The sequence below is a fragment of the Leptodactylus fuscus genome, chromosome 10, assembly GCF_031893055.1.
Source record: "Leptodactylus fuscus isolate aLepFus1 chromosome 10, aLepFus1.hap2, whole genome shotgun sequence".
Lineage (NCBI taxonomy): Eukaryota > Metazoa > Chordata > Amphibia > Anura > Leptodactylidae > Leptodactylus > Leptodactylus fuscus.
In genome coordinates, this window is record NC_134274.1 from 57,191,625 (window position 1) to 57,217,543 (window position 25,919).

Here is a 25,919-nt window from a genome sequence, read left to right on the forward strand (position 1 = left end):
CTGGGAGCCTCATTAGGCTCCCGGCTGTCACCCGAACAGGTCGGCTCCTGCGATATCGTCGCGCAGGAGCCGGCCTGCAACTTTACAGGTACGGGGCCGGTGGGGACCGGCCCCGGGGGAGAAGGGGAGGGGAGGGATAGACGCCGGGGCCTGAGACATCGCTGCCCTGCCCTGCATGAAGCCAGCGGCGGGGGGACGGAGGAGCGGAATAGCATCACTCCTCCCGCTGCTGGCTTCATGCAGGGCAGAGGAGCGCAGCGATGTCGCAGGCCCCGGCACCTGTAATGGCGTCTATCACTTGTCGGCTTCCGCCTCTCTATTACAGCGGATGCCAGGCGCCACATTCGTACTATAAGACGCACCCTTCTTTTCCCCCCAAATTTGGGGGGAAAAAAGTGCGTCTTATAGTCCGAAAAATACGGTATATATATTTATTTTATAAAAGTTACCCATGTCATTGCTAGGGGGCCCTAGTAATAGCAGTACTTATGTATAATGTATGTACAGCTCCCTCTTACCTGCTCAGAGGAGTGAGCTTTTTAAATATTGGGGTGCTGCTACATGTACTCAGATAGCAATGTAAGTATCATTATAATTCATGTTAAGAGTGGAAGTATTTCCAGGGAATACAATCAGAATATTTAGTGTTTGACCCATCATAACAGTTTGAATGTGTTGATTTTTATTTAGGTTATATCTCTACAAATGTTCCTCATCCCTGACACCATGCCAGATAATAACGTACGTGTAAGACCACTCCAGTAGGTCTGATGGTTGTGTGTTAATGGCATCACTTGTGAATTGCTTTAGAACTTCTGGTAATTCTGATGGAATCGTCATCTGGCCTTCAGATATGGGCATGGTTGGTTCTACAAAGACATAATACCACAAAATATATATGTAGCCATATCTCAAATAATGGCATGCAAAATGTACAATAACAAATTGGTAAGATGCAAACAGTTAGTTAGTTACCGTATATACTTGAGTATAAGCCCGACCCGAATATAAGCCGAGGCCCCTAATTTTACCACAAAAAACTGGGAAAACTTATTGACTCGAGTATAAGCCGAGGGGGGAAATGCAGCAGCTACTGGAAAATTTCAAAAATTAAAATGGTCGGAGTTTTTGGGTGCAGTAGTTGATGGGGATTGTCTGTCTGCCCCTTCCCTGAGCTTGAGGACTGTTTTTTCTTCCCCCACTTGGAATTCAGCCTGGCTGAATATAGGGTATCTGCAGTGCTCCTATTAACCCCTTCCCGATGGAACAGGAGCACTGCAGATCCCCTATATTCAGTAGACCGGGCACTTTCAGACACTGGGATACCTAATGTGTTTGTGTTTCACAGTATTTTCTACCTTTATATGTATTCTAGAGAAAGGAGTGATTTAGAACTTATATTTTTTTATTTTTTGTAAATCTTTTTTTTTGCACTATTTTATGGGAGATTCTATACATTAATATTGTGGCTGGTCATAGACCCCCTCCTAAAAAAAAAAACAAAAAACAATTTTTTTTTTTGCTGACTCGAGTATAAGCCGAGGGGGGCTTTTTCAGCACAAAAACTGGGCTGAAAAATTCGGCTTATACTCGAGTATATACGGTATATGTTGCACAATTTTTTATTTCCATATCAGGTACAGTAAGCAATTGGTCTAGTGTTTCCATAAATAGATGGTGTATATCACTGTGTGCATATTTGTAAGGAAAATCCCTGAATCTGTATGTTGCGACCTAAGGACAGAATTCAACATATTGGGTTTATATTATTGGTAGAACTATCACCATAGCAGCTGCTATGGGGCACATGACTTTAGGGGCCCACTGCCATTACCTGCTGGATTACCCCTGCAGATAATTGTCCCTGTTTACCTACTGATCCCCCACTCTGGGAATAAGTAAGTAAGGCCACAAACCTTGCAAGATTCATTAATGAGGTTTGCCTGGCAGTTTTCCTTTGGACCAAATTCATCTGAAACAAAACTGCTATTATTATTCTCTTCAGACCCCAGAGTATAATGAGTGGAGGACCAGGGGAGATAAGAAAACATAACTAACAGTATTGCTCAGTAGCCTGCAATAGAACATAATGAAAGACAGGCCTGGGAGCCTTCACAAGGCTGTCATGGTAATGGGATGCTGGCCCTGGAGCCAACCATACGCTGCTTGTAAAATGGTGACTCTGCGGCTATGGCGGCCACCTGACTCCTGAGCAGCCGCCATATTTAAAACACTTGACATCTGCTGTACTATTACGGTGGATGCTGGAAAGGGTTAATCACATCCCGTGGATCTCCACTCATTATACTCTGAGGTCTGAAGAGACCTCAGAGTATAATAATAGTTCGAGGGTGGTGAACCCTAAAAATTCACCTGAATCCAAAAGTTTTATAATATTTGTAACGAACACTGTAGGGGCCACTATGTGACATTATACTGTGTGTAAAAGCTACTTTGAGACATTATATTGTAAGGAGTCTACGTTATATTATATTGTATTGTATACTGGGTGAAGGGGCCACTGTGAGACATTATATTGTATGGAGGCCGCTATGGGACATTAAACTTGGTAAAGGGGACACTGTAGGACAGTATACGGTGTATAAATTGAGCATTTTGCCGTATGAGGCCAGGAAAAGGGGCATTATGCTATGTGGGGGGTCCAAGTCAAAAGATTGCTATGGGACCTAGTCTTTGTTAGTCAGTTTGCAGACTTTTTCTAGGCTTCATTCCTATATAACTATTATTTAAGGTTATTTTCTAAGCCACTCTCCTATATACATTTTTAAGGAATCTGTTGAAAGCAACAATAGGTTCCTAGCTCAAATAAACAAATGCAACTAGATATATAATCAATAAATGCCAATAACTAACCTTAAAACATATGTTTATGAGACTAGGGAGGCCACCTTGTACCAGTAGGTCAGTGTAGTGTTCTTGGTATCCTAGCAACAAGTACATGTCATAATGAGAGCAGCATAATTAGAGATTGTCAGGAAAATCATGGTGATATAAATATGACCAACACCATGTGCTCAGATAACAACAAGACAGGCTATGCAGAAAATGATAAATACCAAACTGTAGTAATGTTACATTTATTTTACAGATACAGTATTTTTAGTACTTTAGGTAAATCCCTTGTCTTGTATTCTTAGTTTTTTTATCTCTGTTATGCAATCTCTACTTTGTATGTAATTTCTTTCCTCATTACCATTTTCCCTTTCTGTTTTATAAACCTGGCGCACTGTCTGCTTTCCCGATCTGTGCCCCAGGTGAAGAGCTATCGGTGTCGGCACTGTAGCTCTTCACCGTCAGAAGGGCATTCCTGACAGTCAGTCAGGAACGCCCGTCCTCACAGCAGCGGCTATAGAGGGAATGTTATATCCAAATATAAAGGTCAAGAAAAATCACATATAAATAAACAACACATACCCAAAGAATATGAAATATAAATGGTCACCAATCAGGGGGGAAGAACCGCTGCACACTAACAGTGAGATCAAGATTAGAACGCCTGACGCGCGTTTCGCCTGGATGGCTTCATCAAGAGGCGTCAAATGATGCATTGTATAGATTTTAGAAATGAGCAAACACTATTCGGAACAGCCATTCTGAATAGCACCCTCCCATAGAAATAAATGGAAGGGTCCATTCATTTCTATGGGAGCGTGCTATTTGGAATGGCTGTTCCGAATAGTGTTCGCTCATCTCTAATAGATTTCAGTGTAGGCACACAGCATAAATAAGGCAAATCCTCCAGAGATGTATCAATACAGGCTCACAAATCATCACATAAATTCCCCCCTCATTAAGTTTTTATTCTTTTTTTGGTGCAGATTTTGCTGCAATTTTTTTTTTTTTTTTTTTTTTTTTTAACCGAAGCCAGAAGTGGATTCAACAGCAGGCAGTAGTATATGTACTACTTTTATTTTTTCCCTTCCTTTTTAATCCACACCTTGCTTTAAGTCTGCAACAACAGGGTTTGTACTGGATTTACAAAAAATTGCCAAAGAGCCAAGTATGTGACTTACTGCAGTCACTCACTGGTCTTAGGGCTGTGGTGTAACTAGGAAAGACTGGGCCCTCCACAAACTTTTAACTTGGGCCCTCCCCCATGGCATAGCATCCCCTTTCCTAGCCCCCACACAGAATAACAACCCATTTACATACACTATAAAGTCCTAAAGGGGCCTCCAGACTGTGTAATGTCCCATATCAGCCCCTCCACACAGTTTAATGCCCATTGTAGCCTTTGCACACCCACACTATTATGCCCCATAGTAGTCCCCACACACAGAATTATTCCCCATAGTGACCCCTGCACACACTATTATATCCTATAGTGGCCCACCCATGAACAATTATTATATTATTTGGATGAAATTTGGCCCATAGATAGTTTGAGTAACACATAGACTACTTTTTATCCCATTAAATGACATGGCTTCACGGCTGTTATGAATTTATGTTTATATACTATATTAAACTGCTCTTGCCAACAGGAAAATCAGCTAATTGAAATTTGCTGATAAAGTCAGGTTATCTCACTGTGTAAACACACAGATAACACTGAGTCCATTTTGTACAAGCATTTGCATATTAATTGATCTGTTCCGGTGCTGAGACACTGAACCCCAGAGCAGGCAGATCATCAATGCCAACAATACACTCATTATATGGCATCCCAACAAGCTGCTGAGATGCCGAAACAATCACAGGTATGGTGCGAGGAAAAAGTTCAGCAGCAGACCAGCTTCAGAGCTGCCGAAACGCCGGAGCAGGCGGATCATCGATGCCAACAACACGCTCACTATATGGCATCCCAGCCAGCTGCTGAGATTCTGGAACAATCACAGGCAAGGTGAAAGAAACAAGTTTAGCAGCAGGCCAGCTTGAGCGCTGCCAAAACGCCGGATCAGGTGGATCAATGACGGCAGACGAAGTTGCAGGCAGAGGCTAATATATATATATATATATATATATATATATATATATATATATATATATGGAAACTACTTTAATATGAGGCCATCAATATTAGATAAGGGGATCAAATGTTTCCATTGGTGTACAGCCCCTGGCACTGCACACTCATCATGTTCTTGATAGTGTTGGTTGAGGGTACTATAGCGGTAGACTTTTAAAGCCTATGGGACACCACTGCAATACCCACAACTTCCATTATCAATAATGATTGTGTACTCAAAACCAGGGTCTGTGCACATGGGGAATTTGCTGACAGTTGGACCCCCAACAATCTTATATTGATGGTCTATATCAATGACAGAGCATCAATTTTGAAATTGTGGTTAACCCCTTTAACTGTCCTTGCTTTATAGTTGCATAGCCTGTGGCACTGTATATCTTTACACAACCTGGTGGTATACTGCAGATTATATATTTTTTTAACTAAAAGATTTTTTGGGTGTACATGTGAAATTTACCAGCATTATGATTTCAGTAGGCAAGTGTGAATTTGAGTGTAACAAGGTCATTAGACTTATGACCTTCATAAAGAGATGTGTGTGAAACTGACATTTCATTTTATTAAAGTGTTTTTCTCCTTAAATGAAAGAATATAGGATATACTGTAAATCCTTGACAGCTGCGATGCCTGTAATATTGCTCACATCTTCAAGAGATAGTTGTCAGGTCTAAAGGTTTTTGATGTCCCACTTTGCAGGTTTCTTAAACTTGTAGATCCGTCATCTTTTTCAGACTGACAGAATTTCCTGCCTACACAGCAAGAGATGAGCTTAACAGAAACCTCCTGTAAATACCTGTCAGCGGGTGTAATCCTAATTGTAGACTACAGCTGATATTCTGGCTGTACTGTTAACAGGAAATTATAGTTCATTTCATTAGAGGCGTATACTATGGTTAGCTCTGTAACATACAGTAAATGATAGAGCTCTTTATCTGTTACAGATCAGTCAGTGCAGAATGCATGGGGAGTTTTACAGGTGGCACCTGACAGCTCTGTAACATGGACACAAAACCCCATAAAAGGGAATGGATCTCCTTATTATTTGTTGTTTTTTTTTTTTTTTTACAAATTAAAACTGACATTTTTTATTCACATCATTTTTATTGGAAAGTACTTTCTTTACGAACACAAAGTAAAAAAAAAACAAAACACAATAAACAACAGCAAGGACACCACTGATTTCTGCTAATCTGCAGCTTTTTTTGGTTTTATTATATTTTATTTTTGTTTCATAGTCTTTATATAAAAATGGAGGTAGGGGAGCTGTGCTGTTTCTACAAACTATAGTCAATGAAAGTATTCCTTTAGGGTCCATTCACACAGAGTTACGTGCCGCGTGACCTGGCACAAAATCATGGCTGCAAAATAACGCGGCGTATACGATCCAGGCTCCCATTGAAATCAATGGGAGCTTTTACGGTGCTCAAAATCTCACACGCCGTATACGTGCCAGGTCACGTGGCACATTACTCCGTGTGAATGGACCCTTATATTGTAATCCTATCATCTGCTAATAGTGATGCTAACCTTGCTCTCAGCTAAAACAGCATGTTTTGTAGAGCTCTCTTTTCATCTTGTGAAGAGAAGATTTTATATATTTGTATTTATTTTTTATATCTGTATGTGTATTTTTTATTTAATCACTTATTTTTTACACCTTTTTTCGTGAGCACCTTATCAGTATTTTTTATAATGTGTTATCTGTTTGGGGTTTTTTTAACCCTCATGGATATCCCCTATATATTTGATAACTGCTCTAGTCATATTACACCTCATGAGGAAGCCTTTTCAGGACAAAACACGTAGGGTTACGGTACATGTTTCTTATCTTATTCTTAAGCTATTAGGCTGTTAACTATGACTACAGGTATGTTGTTATGTATATTTTTGTATGACCCTTTTGGCCATTAGAAGGTTTTCTCTTTGATTATCATACTGAGTCATCTGCTGCTATGAGTCATACATACAATATTACTGTGCATTATTTAATTGCTACAATATTACAGTGTGGTATATCTGCAGATTGTAATAATTGGTGTTTTTACACTGTAATATCTGGTAAACTTAATGATGATATATTTGTTCACACCAGTCTGTTCTGCTACTCAGATTAGCCATGTACTAGTGCATGTGCCCATACTGTGGTATATGTTGTATTGCAGCAGAGTTTTGGTATTATATACTTAACATCATAGTTTGCGGTGTATATTGTCAGTTTATTTAGCCATTTCTTGAGCCATCCCTTTGGGTCATGATGTGTATGACGTCTGATTTTTTTGTAGTAGCCTATATATGATGCATTATTTGCCATTATGACTATTATATTGTCCAAAATCATATTATCTCTGATGTCTTTGTCCTTTTTGGCATATTTCATCTGCCCTGCCCTCCCTCCCTCCCTCTTCTCACTTTACTCGTCCATAGATGAGTATTATCAGGAGGGGAGGGGGCGTTCCTCCCCACTCACACAGTACAGCGCTACAGGCACTGCTGTGAAGAAGGACATTCTGCCCTTCTGACTGTAAAGAGCTACGGTACCAGCACCGATAGCTCTTCACCCAGGGCACAGATCGTGAAAGCAAACAGTGCTCTGAATTCAGCGCACTGTCGGCTTTCCAGCGGTATATAAAACCGCCTGTTCCCCAAACCATGAAACGTCCTCTTTAAATGTAGGACTGTATTTCCTGCGTCTCATATAAAAAGGGTTGTTACAAGTGTAGCATACTTTGGCCTATGTTTCAAATCTAGTTCACTACTATCTGACTACCTTTAAGGGTATGTTTACATGGAGGAAAAGGTGGCAAAAACTTTTCCGCCATGTGAACTTACTGTGTGACTAGCCACAACGGGATGCCGATGCAGCATTGGCATTCTGTTGCAGTATTCTGCTTCTGATTAGGCCCGAATGAATGGGCCTAAACCGGAACGTGTCTCAAGTCAGTCAGAGAATCTGCAGCAAGATAGGGCATGTCACTTCTTTTTTCCACTACTAGCTAGCGGGAAAAAAAAGCGAGTGACTCCCATTGAAGTCAATGGGAGCCATTTTTGCAGGTGGATTTTGAGGTGGATTCCACATCAAAATCTGCCTGCAAAAAACTCAGTGTAAACATACCCTAAGAGCACCTAAAATCCTTCAGTTATCTTCAGAAATTTACTTGACTGGAAACCATGCAGTATTCACACTGCTGCACCCACCAATAACATTAGACCGTTCAGAGAACCTCATAAAAACAACATTTCCTTTAAGCTATGTTCAGGTGCCTGCTTTTACTTTTTTATTGATATACCATATTTTCCAGACTATAAGGCGCACATAAAATCCTACGATTTTCTCAGAAATCGAAAGTGCGCCTTATAGTCTGGTGCGCCTTATATATGGATGGAATTACATTTACAATTGAAATTAGAGATGAGCGAATACTATTCGAATAGCACGCTCCCTTTGCAATGTATGGAAGTGGCACGCAGACTTTGCCGGCGGCCGCCACTTAACTCCTCGCGTGCCAAGCGCTTCCATTCATTTCAATGGAAGCGTGCCATTGAAATGAATAGAAGCGGCTGGCACGTGGGGGGTTAAGCGGCCGCTGGCAAAGTCTGCGTGCCGCCGCTTTCAATCACATATAAGGCGCACCGGACAGCGCCTTATATATGAACCTAGACAGGACTATAAGGAGCTCATGGGTAATGCGCCTTATAGTCCAGTGCGCCTTATAGTCCGCAAAATACGGTATTTTACTAACTTTTGTAATTAAATATCTGCTTAGAATGTTTAATGAAATCAAAATCTTAAAGTGATTTTTTTTTTTTTTAATTATTAAAGTGGACCAGTGACCACTGATGTACATCAGTGATAGGGGCTGTCGCCCTGACTATTTTGTTGTTTGCTTTATTGAAATCCGTTCAGCCGTTCCAAAGATATAAACCATTTAAGTGTTTTAGGTTATTCTAGCCAATTTGGGCTATAGCACTACATGACAAAGAGAACGCAGAGACCTCATCCCCAGTGTAAGTATGAAAACAAAGCACTAAAACTCAAGGTGACAGCACTTATCACATAATGTATGTCATTGTGCTTTTCAGAGCTGGTGACAGGTTCTCTTTAAGCTTAGTAGGACACTTAGAATAAATATTACCTTCTATATGTCAGTGTTGTGTGTATGAAATTGGAGCAGATTATATCAGATGTGCTGACATCTTGAGTAACACAGATAGGGTCTCATTTACCACTTTATAGATGTGGCTGTCTGCATTTGTTAAATGACTCCTTTTGTATAGGTCAGCCTAGTTGAAGATCCTGGCATTTTGTATAGGAATTGCATTTCCAGTGTGTAATTTAATCCCAGTAAATCTGGAACAGTTGACTGAATACTGTTGTAGATGTAAAATAACATTATAATGTACTGTCTGTGCGCTTCATGTATAGGTCATCGTCTTTCATGAGATCTTGGTAGCGTTGCATTTTACAAACCAAATATGTTTGTTATTGAAACGATGAAGTGACAGAATATTTATTAAACATTGCTGTAATGTATAAGGTATGGCACGAGTATGGATAGAATTAAAGGAAATGTATAGCCAGAAAATGATCAGTTCTGTCGGTCAAGTTTTTATGTTAAAGGGATCCTATTATTAGAATGCCTTTTTTTTTTTTTTACTAAGTACACATTGGATTAGCCTTAAGAAAGACTATTCTTCTCTTACCTTTATTATTCTGATCTGTGCCACCGTTCCTGAGAAATGCCTTCTTTCTTCCATATGTAAATGAGTTTTCAGATAGCACAAGGAGCATTCCCCTGCACAAAATTCTCCAGCGACGCCTCCATCTTCTTCTCCGGACCACCTCTTCTCCTGCATCACCTTCGTGTCTTCACCCAAAAGGACTGACTGCGCATGTCCGTCCGCCATTTTCCTGTGGCTAAATGGGAGAGGCTACAGGAAAATGCCTAATGGACATGTACAGTCAGCACATTTGGATGTAGGCACAAAGGTGACACGGGAGAAGAGGCGGTCCGGAGAAGAAGATGGAGGCGTCGCTGGAGAGTTTTTGAACAGCACAGGGGAACGCTCCCTGTGCTATCTGGAAACTCATTTACATATGCAAGAAAGAAGGCATTTCTCAGCAACGGCAGTGCAGATCAGGATAATAAAGGTAAGAGAAGAATAGCCTTTCTTAAGGCTATTCCAACGTGTACTTAATTAAAAAAAAAGGGATTCTAATGATAGAATCCCTTTAAACACTTCATCTATAATAGAATAAACTTGCCATTTTCTTACTGGCTCCTGAATAGTCTCAAGAGGTTCACACTTATGGTCACATTTCAACTAGTCAGGGTCAGAAGTCATCTTCTTATCATAGAGCAGAAAAGGTAAAATTACTGGGGTTATGGGAACAGTTCAATCTCATGGCTGCCCTTGGTATCATATCAAAAATAGAATGAGAAAATAGCACTTTTCCGGTTTTTGATATTATGATTGTAAGCTTCAGTATAGATTTGTAATTAGTCAACAAATAAAATGATTCCCTCCTTGTAATATGCTTTTAGGAAACCGTGTACTTACTAACACAACATACAAGATACCTCTATGATCACGCAGTGCACCACTTGTTTGGACACCCAATATCACAATAGAAATGTGAAAAGGCAAGCACATGGGCTGCGGCTACACTCACTAGTTTGTAAACTGGGTAGTGATTTTTAGAAAGCTGTCCATCAGATTTATGTAGGTACTGTAATCCACATTTACTAATACTGCCAATTAGGGAGTAAAAAATTTAGACCTGGCAGTCATATGATGCACCAATTTCCACTTAATATCTTACACTGTGTGATACATTTGGCGCAACGTGCTGGAAGATACACATTCTTCGTTTCAAGCCAGCTCTTACTTGGCTTATTTTAGACTATTATTTTGTAGCAGAAATATAGCACATGTTCGTAGTAAAACGGGGATATATGTCTATTCTTTTTCATATAAATCAATAACAACATTTTCACGATATTCACTTGCCAAAAGGTGTAACATAGCAGAATTTTGTTGCATAGATCTTGTAAAATACACTACCAATAAGTATTTGGACACCCATGCAAATGAAGATATCTGTGGGCATGATGTACGTCACGCTTTCTGCCATTAAATATCATGTAGGAAACAGCATTGGCATTAGTCGCATGCAAGGCACCATGAAGTGCAGAGTTGTCCGATTTCGACCCGACCAATGTTACTTCCAGGATGACAATGGCAGCTGTCATGTAGCAAGGTCTACCATGGCTTAGTACAGTGACAATCAGGTTAACCGACTGGACTGGCCTGCCCAGAGCCCAGACTTGAACCCTATCGAGCACCTCTGGGACGAGTTGGATCGCTGAACTAAGGGGTGCAGCAGCCATCCAAAATCAGTGAAAGAACTTACCTGTCTTCTCCAAGCAAATGGAATAAAATACTACTAGTCGTCATACAAGGACTTGTGGAAAGCATGCCCCGGAGGGTTGAGGCTGTAATTGCCACTCATGGAGGCTCTACCAACTATTGAATATGAATAAATGTTTTCTATTCTACCACAGGTGCTAAATACTTATTGATAGACAGTGTATAGCCTATATGCAAAGGTGTAACTTCAAGCTTCTGAGCCCCAGTGTAAAACTTTGTAATGGGGCAATTCCCACATACAAACATAGACATTTAGAATATTTTAGGGGGCAGAGGGACCTTTGGCGCCCTCTAGGTTCAGAGCCCCTGGAAATCAGATACGAGAAGTATAATCAGCATAAGGGTGTGTTCACACAGTTTTTTGCAGGCAGATTTTGATGACGAATCCACCTCAAAATTCACCTGCAAAGATGCCTTCCATTCCCTATCTTAACACAGCGTCCGTGGCTCAATATACCCTCCTGCTTAGGCGCATTCATCCAGGACTGATCAGGAGCGGGATGCCGCATTAGGGCTAGCCGCGTGAAAAAGCGGAAAATATTCCGCTGCATGAACATAGCCTTAGTGTGTTGAGGGTAATCTGCAGGTCTCATTGGTTTATGAGTCAGGGGGTAGCTGTGACCACTGCAACCTCAATGATAATGCTTGTGGGCACCCCCTCAAATTACACCTCTGCATAAATGATGGATGTTGTTTTTTCCATTGTTTCTTAAATGTCTTTCTGTGATTTATTTGCTAGACATAGCAATGTGCTGAAACTCAAAGCCCACGTTTTATTCTGTTTGTCACTAACTGGACTGACTATACTGCGACATATTTTTTAACACCATGTTTGACTGCATTTTAAAAATTATCTATCTCTCATTATGCATATAGTAATTAAACAATCCCAAATATAAGAACCTAACAAGAGATGGATAAAAAAAAAAAAAACTTTCAGATCATGAAATAGTTAACATGGTTATTTAGTGGTAAAAAGAGCATGTTTTTTTCTAATGTAAATGACCGTTTCTCCTCATTATATAGCCTTGTGGGAATCCGTATATTTGATGAGGAAGTCAGCTCTGATGTTCATAGTGTAGAAATGCTGTTATAACTACCATGTAGTCAGCGATTCAGCAACCCTGCCGTTATTCTTTACTTTATATACCAATTTCAAGCCTGTTTTTTACCCTTCTATTTGGGTATTTTTCTGCCTAATGGCATGCAATGATGTTCATGGTGGTTGCTGTCATTCTTCATGTCACATAGGAATGATTCAGAGGTTACTAAGGTTACTGTGATTTCTGTGGAGCGCTATTTATTTCGGTTCAGACTTTTTCCAATATGCCTATACTAGATAACTTGCTTCATTTTATATGCTCTTTTTCTGCTCATTTTGTTGTAGTCTTATGCGTTTTTGGGAAATTTGTCGTCTTGGGTCATACTTTATACAACCTATATCTTGCTTTGTTACAACACTTATTTTTCTTTCCTTGCTAAGGTATGTTCATTGAATACCTCAGCATGTTCAACCTTATTCATGGAGCACTAGATTTTGCAAGCTGCCAGCTTTAGCATAGGGATCACTTTCTTCAATATTATTACTATAAGAAAAGAGGAGGACATAGCAGAGGCTAATAAGATTTTCCAATCTCTGGGTTTCTCCTGCTCACCTGACTGCGCTCCCATCTATTTCCTGTTTTTCTGCTCAGGTCCGCAGCGTACTCCTGAGGTGAACAGTGTATTTATTGTAAATTTCACAGTTATCTCTGTTTTTACATAAGAGATCATGCAATAACAGAGAACGAGAAGAGAATATAGTTATCCGGGAACAGGAATGAAGTCATCAGCCCGACCACTACAGCTGGATAAGAGAAAACACATATTCTGCTGTACCTGACAAATAGGTCAATATAGATAAAGTAATGTATTGAGTAAAAGACTTCGGTTCGCGTAATCTACAGATGTAAATGTGATCTTGGAGATTGGAATACTCCTCTACATTGCCCATACTCGAGAGAAAAGTTTTCTATTTAAGATGACAATTAGAGATGCGCGAACACTAAAATGTTCGAGGTTCGAAATTCGATTCGAACAGCCGCTCACTGTTCGAGTGGGTTTCGAACCCCATTATAGTCTATGGGGAACATATACTCGTTAAGGGGGAAACCCAAATCCGTGTCTGGAGGGTCACCAAGTCCACTATGACACCCCAGGAAATGATACCAACACCCTGGAATGACACTGGGACAGCAGGGGAAGCATGTCTGGGGGCATAAAAGTCACTTTATTTCATGGAAATCCCTGTCAGTTTGCGATTTTCGCAAGCTAACTTTTCCGCATAGAAATGCATTGGCCAGTGCTGATTGGCCAGAGTACGGAATTTGACCAATCAGCGCTGGCTCTGCTGGAGGAGGCGGAGTCTAAGATCGCTCCACACCAGTCTCCATTCAGGTCCAACCTTAGACTCCGCCTCCTCCGGCAGAGCCAGCGCTGATTGGCCGAAGGCTGGCCAATGCATTCCTATGCTAAGCACACACATTCAGCTCTACTTCATCGGGCTAATAGAATGCATTGGCCAATCAGCGCTGGCCAATGCATTCTATTAGCGTGAGCTGAGTTTGCACAGGGGTTCTAGTGCACCCTCGGCTCTGCTACATCAGATGTACATCATCTGATGTAGCAGAGCCGAGTGTGCATCAGATGTAGCAGAGCCGAGTGTGCATCAGATGTGTAGTTGAGCAGAACTGGCTCAGCACTGCTAAGTCTCTGCATTCGCATAGGAATGCATTGGCCAGCCTTCGGCCAATCAGCGCTGGCTCTGCCGGAGGAGGCGGAGTCTAAGGTCGGACCTGAATGGAGACTGGTGTGGAGCGATCTTAGACTCCGCCTCCTCCAGCAGAGCCAGCGCTGATTGGTCGAGTTCCGTACTCTGACCAATCAGCGCTGTCCAATGCATTCCTATTGGAAAAAGTTTATGTCACAAAAATCACAATTACACACCCGATAGAGCCCCAAAAAGTTATTTTTAATATCATTCCTACCTAAATAAAGGTTATCCCTAGCTATCCCTGCCTGTACAGCTATCCCTGTCTCTTAGTCACAAAGTTCACATTCTCATATGACCCGGATTTGAAATCCACTATTCGTCTAAAATGGAGGTCACCTGATTTCGGCAGCCAATGACTTTTTCCGATTTTTTTTTATACCTCCGGTGTCGTAGTTCCTGTCCCACCTCCCCTGCACTGTTATTGGTGCAAAAAAAGCGCCAGGGAAGGTGGGAGGGGAATCAAATTTTTTTGGAGTTTGCCACGTGATGTTCGATTCGAATCGAACACATCGAACAGCCTGATATCCGATCGAACATGTGTTCGATAGAACACTGTTCGCTCATCTCTAATGACAATCATTTGAGAAATTTACATAGCTGGCATATACTAGCTGGCAAGTCAGGAGAGATGGCAGACCGCTTTATAACTCATTCACACTTGATGGTCTCGGTACATCAGAGGGTGGATTATAGTTTTACTGTGAGTAGATTATGGAAACAATTCATCTAAGTGTAACATGTGGGTGCTTTAGGCTATGTTCACATCTGCATTTGAGGTTCCATTCTAAGCCTGCATTGCAGGATCTATGCTAACAAAAACACAAAAAATAAATATACACCATCTACCAATAAGTATTTGGATACCCATGCAAATTAAGATATTTGCGGTGTCACGCCTTCCGCCGTTAAATATTGTGTAGGAATCAGCATTGGCATTAGTCGCATGCAAGATGCCACGAAGTGCAGAGTTGTCCGATTTCTAGAAAGGGGTAATTGTCGGGTACCACAGAAATGGTTGAACCTTAAGGGATATAGCAAGCGAACTGAATTACCCAAAAACGACAGTGGCCTATGTGATTATAAAGTGGAAGGTGAACAGTGGTTGTTGGAATGTGCCCTGCGTTGGCAGACCCCCAAAACTGGGAGATAGAGACCAATGGGTGCTGGCCAGAGAAACCGCACCCAACTGATGGCTCACATACACCAGGAGTTTCACCAGGCATCCGGGAGTACTGTGTCGATCAATCCCATCCGTAAGGAAGCATCTGCTGGGTTCTACCAACTATTGAACAGGAATAAATGTTGTTTTTCTATTCCACCACAAGTGTCCAAATACTTATTGGTAGACAGTGTATATGTAAAAAATATATGATACATTTATTGATGAGAATACATAATAATTATACTAAAAATTGTCAGGAAAACAATTGCTACAGACATACAGAAAACACAGGACATTGTACATTTTGTCAAAAATCTTAGCTGTAAAAGCCTCAAAGCCTCACATAATGATGGACAACATAACTGATACCTGTTATTCTGTATTATAGCCAATAGAGTCCATCAAGAACCATTTGTTTTCATCATATGATAGAAGAATGGAAATGGCAACAGGGACAAAATCAATTTCTACACAAAAATTGATTTGTGGGAATGTTATGATAAATTATAACATTTATATCTATTGTACATATTTAAATTTTCTGCTGAAACAGGAAAAACAAAGCAAATGCAATGTACACGCATAATTAGTACAATTATATCAGAATTACTAATTGTTCCCATAATGTTCTTTCCTGCTTCCTGGCAGTTCTTGTACCCAGGTTGCAATCAGCCAGTTAGTGTATGTAATTGTTCCAATTAGTAGTATAAATTATAGCATAGGCACATGAAACATAGGCACATTAACATGAAATAACACTTCTACGTAGTACTCATAAAAAGACTTGGCGACCTCTATAATAAGGAAAGACAATGTATGCTATACGGAGTTGTGTAAACTCGCTGAAACATGAATGCTAACAAGATATAAAAGTTACTGTTTTGTTAATTGTTCACTTAATCTAGCAGACTGACAGCCGTAAAGTGTACAAATTATGTTTCTTGAATACAACACATTTGATTGTAAATGGTGCATAAAATATGAAACCTGTTGTATTTACACAGAGTAGTTCTGAAAACTCAAAATGTGTGTAATAGCCTGAACAGCCATCAAATTGCTTTTCCACACCATGCCATTAAATAAGATGAACAACAGAATTCGGAGACATGTAATGGTGTTGCAAAGGTAAAAAATGAATTTGCAGCTAGCCGCGCCAAAAGACCACACGGTGGAAAACTTTTCCGCCATGTGAATTAGCCCTTAGAATACCACCATTAATTTTAGACCCTTATAGCTCATTGTGATCACTTCTGCTTCCATTTTGTCATTTGTTCTGGATAGCACATGCATAAGGGGGCAAATAGATACAAAGCACAGAAAGGAGCTGGACTCTACTTGCACGAACACCATAGAAAGAAAAACCCCCCAAACAATGGCAGAGCTGTGTTTTTCCCATTTTACCCCACAAATACTTTTTTTTTGGTTTTCTCAGAATTTTTTTTTTTTAATACAGACATTAAAAAAAACTTGGCTCACAACAAAACAATACCTTATACAGTTATATACTCGAGTATAAGCCAAATTTTTCAGCACAGTTTTTGTGCTGAAAAAGCCCCCCTCGCCTCATACTCGAGTCAAGCAAAGAAATTATTTTATTTTATAACTTTAATTTTTTTTTTTTTTTTTTTTTTTTTTGGGGGGGGGGGAGAGAGAGAGACTATCACCAGCCGCAATAGTAATGTATAGAATCTCCCATAAAATAGTGAGAAAAAAAAGATTTAAAAAAATATAATATAAATATGAAGTCTGACAGTGCCCGATCTACTGAATACAGGGTATCTGCAGTGCTCCTGTTCCGTTGGGAAGGGGTTAATAGGAGCACTGCAGGTACTCTATATTCAGCCAGGCTGAATTCCAAGTGTGGGGGGGGGGGGAAACCTCAGTCCTCAAGCTCAGGGAAGGGGCAGACAGACAACCAAAACACCCCCTCCCCAGCACCCAGCAACTACTGCACCCATAAACTCCGACCATTTTAATTTTTGAAATTCTCCAGTAGCTGCTGCATTTACCCCCCTAGGCTTATACTCAAGTCAATAAGTTTTCCCAGTTTTTTTGTGGTAAAATTAGGGGTCTCGGCTTATATTCGGGTCAGTTTATACTCGAGTATATACGGTAAAAAAAAAAAAAAAAAAAAAAAAAAAAAAGCTATAGCTCTTGGAAGGTGGGAAAGATAAAGCAAAAACCAAAACATATAGCAACATCAAAAATTTAAATTTGATTATTGATTTAAAATTTTAAGTATTTTTCTGTAGCTCCTCTTTTTGGGGTACAAGTATCTGCTTGGCACTGCAGACATGACTATTTGCTTTGGTCCCATGATGGTTGGGTTCATGGGTACCACTAGATCTCGGACGCTTACTCAAATTCAAACATTTTACTAATCAAAATAACAAAGCTGGAGGTAAATTGAATACACTTTAATAATGCAAATGTTGCACCTGTGAACGATTAGTATATCATTTAATGATACATTGCAGACATTACACGCTCACTGGGGACAGATATATCAATGCAATTAGAGAATAATAGCCTGAGCGGCGATACCCCCCAACAGTCTACAACACCTGGTTCACATTTGGTTTGTATAAATGAAGATGTGGCAATTTCTATATGAAAAACAATGATGAAGACTTTTTGTTCTGGAGCTTGTACCACTTTTATAAATCTTTCCAGTTACTGTACATTTTCCGATCATTTAGCCTTCATGGTATAGCCTATGCAATTATAATAAAAGTCATGTCAGAAAGAGACAAATATCAGAATCAGGGTCATACCAACATATAGGAATTGTCATACAAAGGGATTTCTTATGTAGTCATATCTGAGGAAACGGTTTCCATGATTTTTTTGTAAAATCATTCCAAATATTAGAATTATTATAGCAGGGATAAAAAGGGAAACATTCTCAGATAACGTTGAGAAGACAAGACAAAAGAAGAGTTTAGGCAGGGAGTGTTGGCTCACATTGGCAACATTTCACACTGAGAGGGCCGCCAACTTTTGAAACCCATTTGGGAATCATCAGTATTCGCTCTAACCTTTGGAGGTATTAAGAGAATGCGCCCCGTGATTAGGGGGATGACCTAGAGCTGAGGCACAATGGAATTTCAGGTTAAAGAATGATAAACCTCATAATCTGAATGACAACATTTCATTTGCATCATTTGTTTGAACCCTCGGAGTTCAAGACATTTATGCGTATTATCAATCAATTTACATGTATGCCTGAGAGGGATGAATGAAAATCACTAGGTCGGTTCTGGTCCACCTTATTAATATTTACTTCATGTTGCACTTAAATCAATAATTATCTTTTTCTACCATGAATGTGTTAAATTGCACTCTATTTCTGGTACTGATGCACAGATTTTATGTGAATTGCACTCTGTTCACGGCGCTGATGCACAGATTGTACACAATCTTATGTATGTTGCATTTGGGTCATTGATACAATAATGGTCAACTGTTGATAACTGATCAGTATCAGATTTGTTTAATGTCTCACACTGTAGAAGTGAAGTTGCAACCAATATTTATATTGCGTTACCCTGCATGGATGAGTTTATGAGCCATATGGTAGACTTATCTGCATTTAATGAGCCCCCCCCCCCACATGTCTATTTACCTGTATAGACCTCTATACACCTGATTGGTATCACAAATGTTTAAATTCTTGCCATCCTGCATGGGTGAAGGTATGATCTGTATTGTGCACTCATGTACATATTATGAGCGCTCCCTTATTGTTTACTTACCAGCACTGCTTTGGTGTAGTCCAAGATTGGTCCTATGACTACCACCATGATGGAGCCAACGTCATTATGACTTGACAACCAGTTTCGCTACATATCAATACCTTGCCTGGCGGCCCCACATGGTTATAGGAGAGGCATGCAATTGGCATAGTCTTTATAAGTTTGGTGGATGTGTTTGAGGTGTGTAGTCTCCTGCTTATATAGACATGGAACGCAAGTCTCAGTACCATCTCCCACCATCATGGAGTCAGGAACGGCAGTTATAACTGCACATCTTAAAGTAGTTGTCCCATATCAAGGGTCCTATCTATAATGGTAGCGTATGTTAATCTTAGAATTTTCCTAAATATATTGTTTTAGAAATTCTGCTTTCTTTGCCTGCTATGCAATCTCCCATTGTTTACACAGCTTTGCTATAACCACGGACCTGAGAGACAGGACAAGTGATGTCATGTAATCAGTGATGGCAGGGCAATTCGTTTAACTAATTGCAGTTTGCAGAGTCTGTTGTCTCTCTAAGTAAACAGACAGATAACACCGAGTTTGTTCTGTACAAGCGTCTGCAGATTATCTGACCCGCAGAAGTGTTGTTTGTTCAAGCAGGAGGGAGGGGAGGGAGAGAAATATAGGAAGTGAGAAGCAGACACTGCAGGCAGACTGGCTGAAAGGCTGAGATGGGAGAACCCCTTTAATTATAGGGGGAATTTATCTTTGACATTGGGCTGAGGAATCCTGCTTTAGTTATAAGGCAGGGAAAAATGCGTTGAGGCTTAGGGAGATTTTGTAGTGAAAACAGGCACAGAAGTTTGTTTCCTCTTTTGTTAATATTTGTGGGAATTTCTGATTTGCTCACTTTGTATCTCCCAGTGGGACTTTACTGCATTATTGAAGCTGAGCATATGTTCAGAGATAATCTCCTTTTGTTAATCAAGAAGGGCATATCATCTGAGTGTTATACACCTAGTTAGATGTGTACAACGTCAGAGATTTCTTTTTTAATTAGTTCTGATTAGAGATGAGCGAATCGGTTCTGCAGAATTGGGATTCAGCCTGAATATCAGGAAATCTTCGATTCGTCAAGAATCCAGATTTCCTCACGCTTCGATGCATCGAATCACATTTTTTAATAAAATGGCCGCTGCATGTTAGTACAATGCCAAGTGTGCAGCTAATCAGTTGCTAGCCTCCACTGTGATAACACAGCCCTATAAAAAACAACTTTTTTTTTTTTATAGTGTTCACACTATACTTATTTGGTCAGTTTTAGCCACGTAACTATCCACATAAGTGAAGTGTGCAGTGGTTCTAAGAGCGACGCTCTGTGCATGTCATACTGACTCACTGTATTGTTTCACTACCACAGCAGACTCCCTATGCATGTTACTGCAAGGCACAGTGTTCTACACCACAATACATGCTCTCTGCAGCCAGGAAATAGCTGTTTTTAACACTATTTGCCAAAAATTAATTCGGATAGAATCCAATCTTCTTGGAAAATCCAAAAAAGTGGCTAAATGTCTAGTTTTGACATAGTGTGTAACACTTATTAAGTCTATTTTTCCTCCCAACAATTGTATGTCAGGGGACCCCTAGTTTTTTGTGTGTCAATCAATAAAGAACCCCTCAGTGATCAAGTAGGATAAAAAAAGTTTTAGGCTGAGGCCCCACATAGCAGAAATGCAGCTTTTTTTTGTTGCAGATTTTTTAAGCCAAAGCCAAGAATGGCCACAAAAGAAATGGGAAATATATAGGACGTCCTTATACTTCTATCTTTTGCACAATCCACTTCTGGCTTCGGCTCAAAAAACCATAACAAAATCAGCAGCAAAAAAAAAAACTGTGTTTCTGCAATGTGGGGCCTGAGGCTGAGGCCCCACATTGTAGAAATGCAGCTTTCTTGCTGCAGTTTTTGCTGCTTTTTTTTTTTTTTTTGAGCCAAAGTCAGGAGTGGATTGAGCAGAAGGTAGAAGTATAAGGACGTCCTATATATTTCCCATTCCTTTTGTAGCCTTTCCTAAGTTTGGCTAAAAAAAACCGAAGCAAAATCTGCTACAAAAGGATGGATTTCTGTATTGATTACTTTGATATCATTCAGACCACATTCTATAAATCACAAGTATAGACAAACACAGACTAACAAAACCAATGACATGGAAACACCCAAGGTGTTCTTGACCTTTGACCCACAGTTCAATGATAAAGTCAGTTAATGGCTGAACATCTCAGCTCCATCAGTGATTAGATTACTTGCTCACATTTGGGCAGAAGATTAACAAATACTGGAGACCCAAACAGACACTCTCCACTGGATTTCCAGCCAAACGGAAAAGTGGGTATTCATCTGTAGGGGTTAAAAAAAACTTGTGGGTGTGTTAAGTGCATGAAACACTAATGCATAACTAAACTTTCAAACAACTTTCGATTTTATGGCAGCATTTGTGACATTAATAGATATTGTAATATACTTTTATTAACTGATTTTGGCTCTTTACCCTGAAATCCTGCACTGTTATCTACTACTGTTTTATTTGCCTTGTATCTCTCACAGTCTCTCACTGGAGTATGGGTGTAGTGGCTCTAATAAAGTAAGGAAACAGAGTCAGGGGGGAGGGGGTGTAACTTCAAACATATAGCTCTCACCCAGTATAAAACATAGAAGAGTGTTTTTGGTATCATATGAAAGATTGATATCCTTTCTGGAGATAAGCAGCAGTTAGGTTGGGTTCTCATCTGCATTGGAGTCTCAGTACCTAATCAATTTCTGTGATCATAAAAACTGATTATGGGTCGTTTTAAAAGCCTATTGATTTCAATGGGTTTTTAAAACCATGCACGGGTGTGCGTTTGGAGAAATTCCACCGTGCATATGCTCTTTTGGACAAAAGACAAAAGTTGAATTTGCAGTACATTGCTCTGTCCACAAAAAAAAGAAAGAAAAAGGATACCTTTATACCACCTATTAGGTGGAATACTTTGAGACAGAATTTTGAGACAATTGTGGCGCACATTGTCATACTTCAAGTCAGCACCAAAGGATGTAAATCATGCTCACTTGTCAAAGATTGATTTCAGCTATGATGCTACCATTAATTATTCTGTACAATGTACTGGGAAGCTGGAAAAAAAATTCTGAATGGGATGGATTTGAAGAAAAACTGCATTTGTGCGACTTTCTTATGGGCTTCGCTTCTAAAGCGTTCACTGTGCAGCCAAAATGACGTGTCATCTGTATTCTATGTTTCAGTACGATTCTGAAGATACCAAATTTATATGGTTTGATTTACATATTAACCCCTTAGTTAGCAATTCTCTAAAATAGTATATTGCTTAAATCACTTTTCGTTCAAATTTTTATCAGTGGCAAAACAGTGAAAGAACAGCGGTCTGGCATTTCTGATGTTTTTTTTTTTTCCCGCTAGGGCATTTACTGTGTGGAAAAAATATTTTTACTGCTTTTTAGAGCGGGTGTTTTCAGACAAAGGGATACCTAATGTGTACAAGTTTCACAGTATTTAAGACCCAGGGGTCTGATCACTAATGCAAAGCATTACAAGGCTAATGCATTGCAAAAAAATTGTCTCTTCTATTAGAGTAACTTGCAATAGAAGTTAATGAAAGACAGGCTTGTGAGCCTTCACAACGCTCCTAGCTGTCATAGCAATGGGACTCCGGCCCTGGAGCTTGCTCTGGGTGCCAGCGATCCCTGGCAAAATGCACACCGCCGGTAAATTGGCGCCTCAGTCAAAGCTGACCGAGCCACTAGAGGGGTTAATGCCCACGATCAGTGCAGTCACCAATTGCAGGCATTAGTGCCAGGTCTCTGCTGTATAAAACAGCAGGGACTCGGCAGCTATGACGGCCGCCCAACTCCTGAGTGGTGCCATCTTTAAAGGGGCTCTATCAGCAAAACCTAAAAAAGAATGATCCTCTTACGCATCGTGCACGCTGGGCGGGCATTCAGGGTGTGTCTTCTTCTTCATCCACGCCTCCTCTTCATCCGATGTCCTCGGGTCCCGTCCTCCGGTGCTCGCTAACTGACATTGATTAAAAAAAAATGGCCTGGGCGCATGCCCAGTAGCTGTAGTAGAAGCCGCATGCTACTGCGCATGCACCCAGGCCATTTTTTTTTAATCAATGTCAGTTCGCGAGCGCCGGAGGAGGACGGGACCCGAGGACATTGGAGGAAGAGGAGGCGTGGATGAAGAAGACGGCGCACCCTGAATGCCCGCCCAGCGTGCACGATGCGTAAGTAGATCATATTCTTTTTTAGGGTATCATTTTAAAACGGGGGGGGGGGGGGTAGTTTAATATAACATTTACGGTGCCTGAAAAGCCTTTTTAAAGGCTATTCACGCATATGTGGGGCTCTATTAGCATGATTTTGCTGATAGAGCCCCTTTAAATACTCGTCATCTGCCATACTACTACGGCAGATGTCGGGAAGGGTTTAACATTTCAAAAACCCTGAAACACTTCTTATAATGTCACAGATTGAATGTTTTACTCAAAATAATATTCCTGGCACATAACTTTGTACATCATATGCATTTTCACCATTTAGAGATCTAACACATTTTAGCCTTAAACCAGTAACATTTGATCTTTCTCTACATTCTTGCATCATAACTTTTTGCATTTTATTTCAATGTAGCTTTACAAGACCGTGTATTTTGTGAGTACATAAGACTTTTTCCATTTTTTTTGTTTTTAACTTTGTTTTTGAGAGGAGAGATGATTAGAAAACAAATTCTGGCATCTGAATTTTAAGATTTATGGCATTTATCTTGTAAATAGTGCTAATTTTATTTTAGGGTTTGTTATGGATGTTGAGATACCAATTGTGTGTTGTTTATTTTTTTTATTAGGAGAAATAAGTCTATTTTTACAGTAAAACGCCTTGAGTGCTGAAGTCAGCATTGACAACAGCATATAAGGGGTTAGATGACAACTGTGCTTCTGATTATGGGGGTTGACATCATGAACAGAAGTTCATGATATCTCTTCTCCTGGTGTTATCTGAATGTGAATAATAAAATAATTTTCTCCTCTCCCTGCACTGTCAGCTGTATGTGTTCTCCTATACACTAGCTAACGTAAAGGTGCCAATATGTGCAACCTCCCTTTAACCCCTTAAGGACCTGGCCATTTTTTGGTTTCACATTTTCGTTTTTCCCTCCTCACATTTCAAGAGCCATAACTTTTTCATTTTTCAGTTCACAGAGTCACATGATGGCTTATTGTTTGCGGGACAAATTGTACTTTGTAATGGCATCATTCAATAGGCTGTGCAATGTACTGGGAAGCTGGAAAAAAATTCAGAATGAGGCGCAATTGGAGAAAAAATGCATTTGCGCCATTTTCTTATGGGTTTAATTTTTACAGCGTTCACTGTTTGGTACAAATGACATGTTACCTGTGTTCTACGTGTCAGTACGAACGCGGTGATACCAAATTTATATAGTATTTGAAATGTTTTGATACTTTTAAAAAAATGATAAACTTTGCAAAATAGAAAAAATTTTTTGTGTCATCATGTTCTAACACCTGTAACTTTTTCATATTTCCATGTATGGAGCTGGTTGTGGTGTCTTTTTATGCGGGACAAGATGACGTTTCTATTGATACCATTTGGGGAAAGATCTGATGGTTTGATCACTTTTTATTCAATTTTTTATAGGAGGCAAAGTGTTGAAAAAAACGCTTTTTGGCGGTTTTTATTTTTTTTGCCGCTACGCCGTTCGCAGTACGGGATAAATGTTTTAATATTCTAATAGTTCGGGCATTTTGGAGCGCAGGGATACCTAATATGTTTATGTTTAATGTTCTTTAATTACTTTTATAGCTAATCTAGGGAAAGGGGGGTGATTTGAACTTTTATATTTTTTTTATTTTTTTAATACTTTTAAAAACTTTTTTTTTTCTTGTTATACATTTATGATCAGACCCCTTAGGTACCTTGAAACCTAGGGAGTCTGATCGCTCATACTATTCACTGCAATACTACAGTACTGCAGTGAATAGCAGAATCCCAGCACTTCTATTAGACGATGCCTCTGGCATCGTCTAATAGATCTCATGCAGAGACAAGCCTGGAAGCCTTCAATAGGCTTCCGGCTGTCATAGCAACCGATCACCGCCCTCATGTGACGTTCAGGAGGGCGGCGATCGGGGAAACATGGCGGCGCCCATGCCGCCGGCGCCGTTTACACACTGCGGTCACGTTTGACCGCAGTGTGTAAAGGGTTAACAGCAGCGATCGGCTCGGGCACCGACCGCTGCTGTTATTGGCAGGTCCTGGCTGTATTATACAGCCGGCATCTGCCGTGTATGGAGCGAGCTCAGCGTGTGAGCTCGCTCCATACATCCCCATGCGACCCATGACGTACAGTTACGTCAAGGGTCGCTAAGGGGTTAAACAGTAATATCTCTCAATCTATGTGGGCTACAGACATGATCTTGGTCTTATTCCCAGGGTCGGAGCCATTTAAAATTACAGTGTTCCTGAATGTATCCTGTAACACACTTTGCTCAAGGCCGGAGCAGTGCTCAGAGCCGTTGGGGAATTAAGGCCCTTCAATCATTGAAGCAAGGAAGGTGCGCCTAACTATAAACAGCCTCTTCTGTTAGAAGGTTATTTTCTAAATTGAACTTGTCCTCCAAGTTGGACACGTCCAGATATGTGTATTTCAAGTTAAGCAGTTTTTTGTAAAAACAACATGATTTCAAATTTAAACGGTTTTGATATTGTGGCAGGTTATTCCATTAATAACT

The 25,919-nt window shown here is 40.1% G+C and overlaps 2 protein-coding genes across 2 annotated transcripts in view; one reads left to right on the forward strand and one right to left on the reverse strand.

Annotated features, from left to right (window-relative positions):
• LRRC20 (leucine rich repeat containing 20) overlaps positions 1 to 25,919 on the forward strand; it is a 542,624-nt gene that overhangs the window by 364,250 nt on the left and 152,455 nt on the right. The window lies entirely within an intron of this gene.
• LOC142183167 (ropporin-1-like) overlaps positions 1 to 25,919 on the reverse strand; it is a 150,644-nt gene that overhangs the window by 20,660 nt on the left and 104,065 nt on the right. The window contains exon 2 of the mRNA XM_075258109.1: positions 746 to 869. Within this exon, the coding sequence (XP_075114210.1) occupies positions 746 to 869 (124 nt within the window). The remainder of the gene's footprint in view (positions 1 to 745; positions 870 to 25,919) is intronic.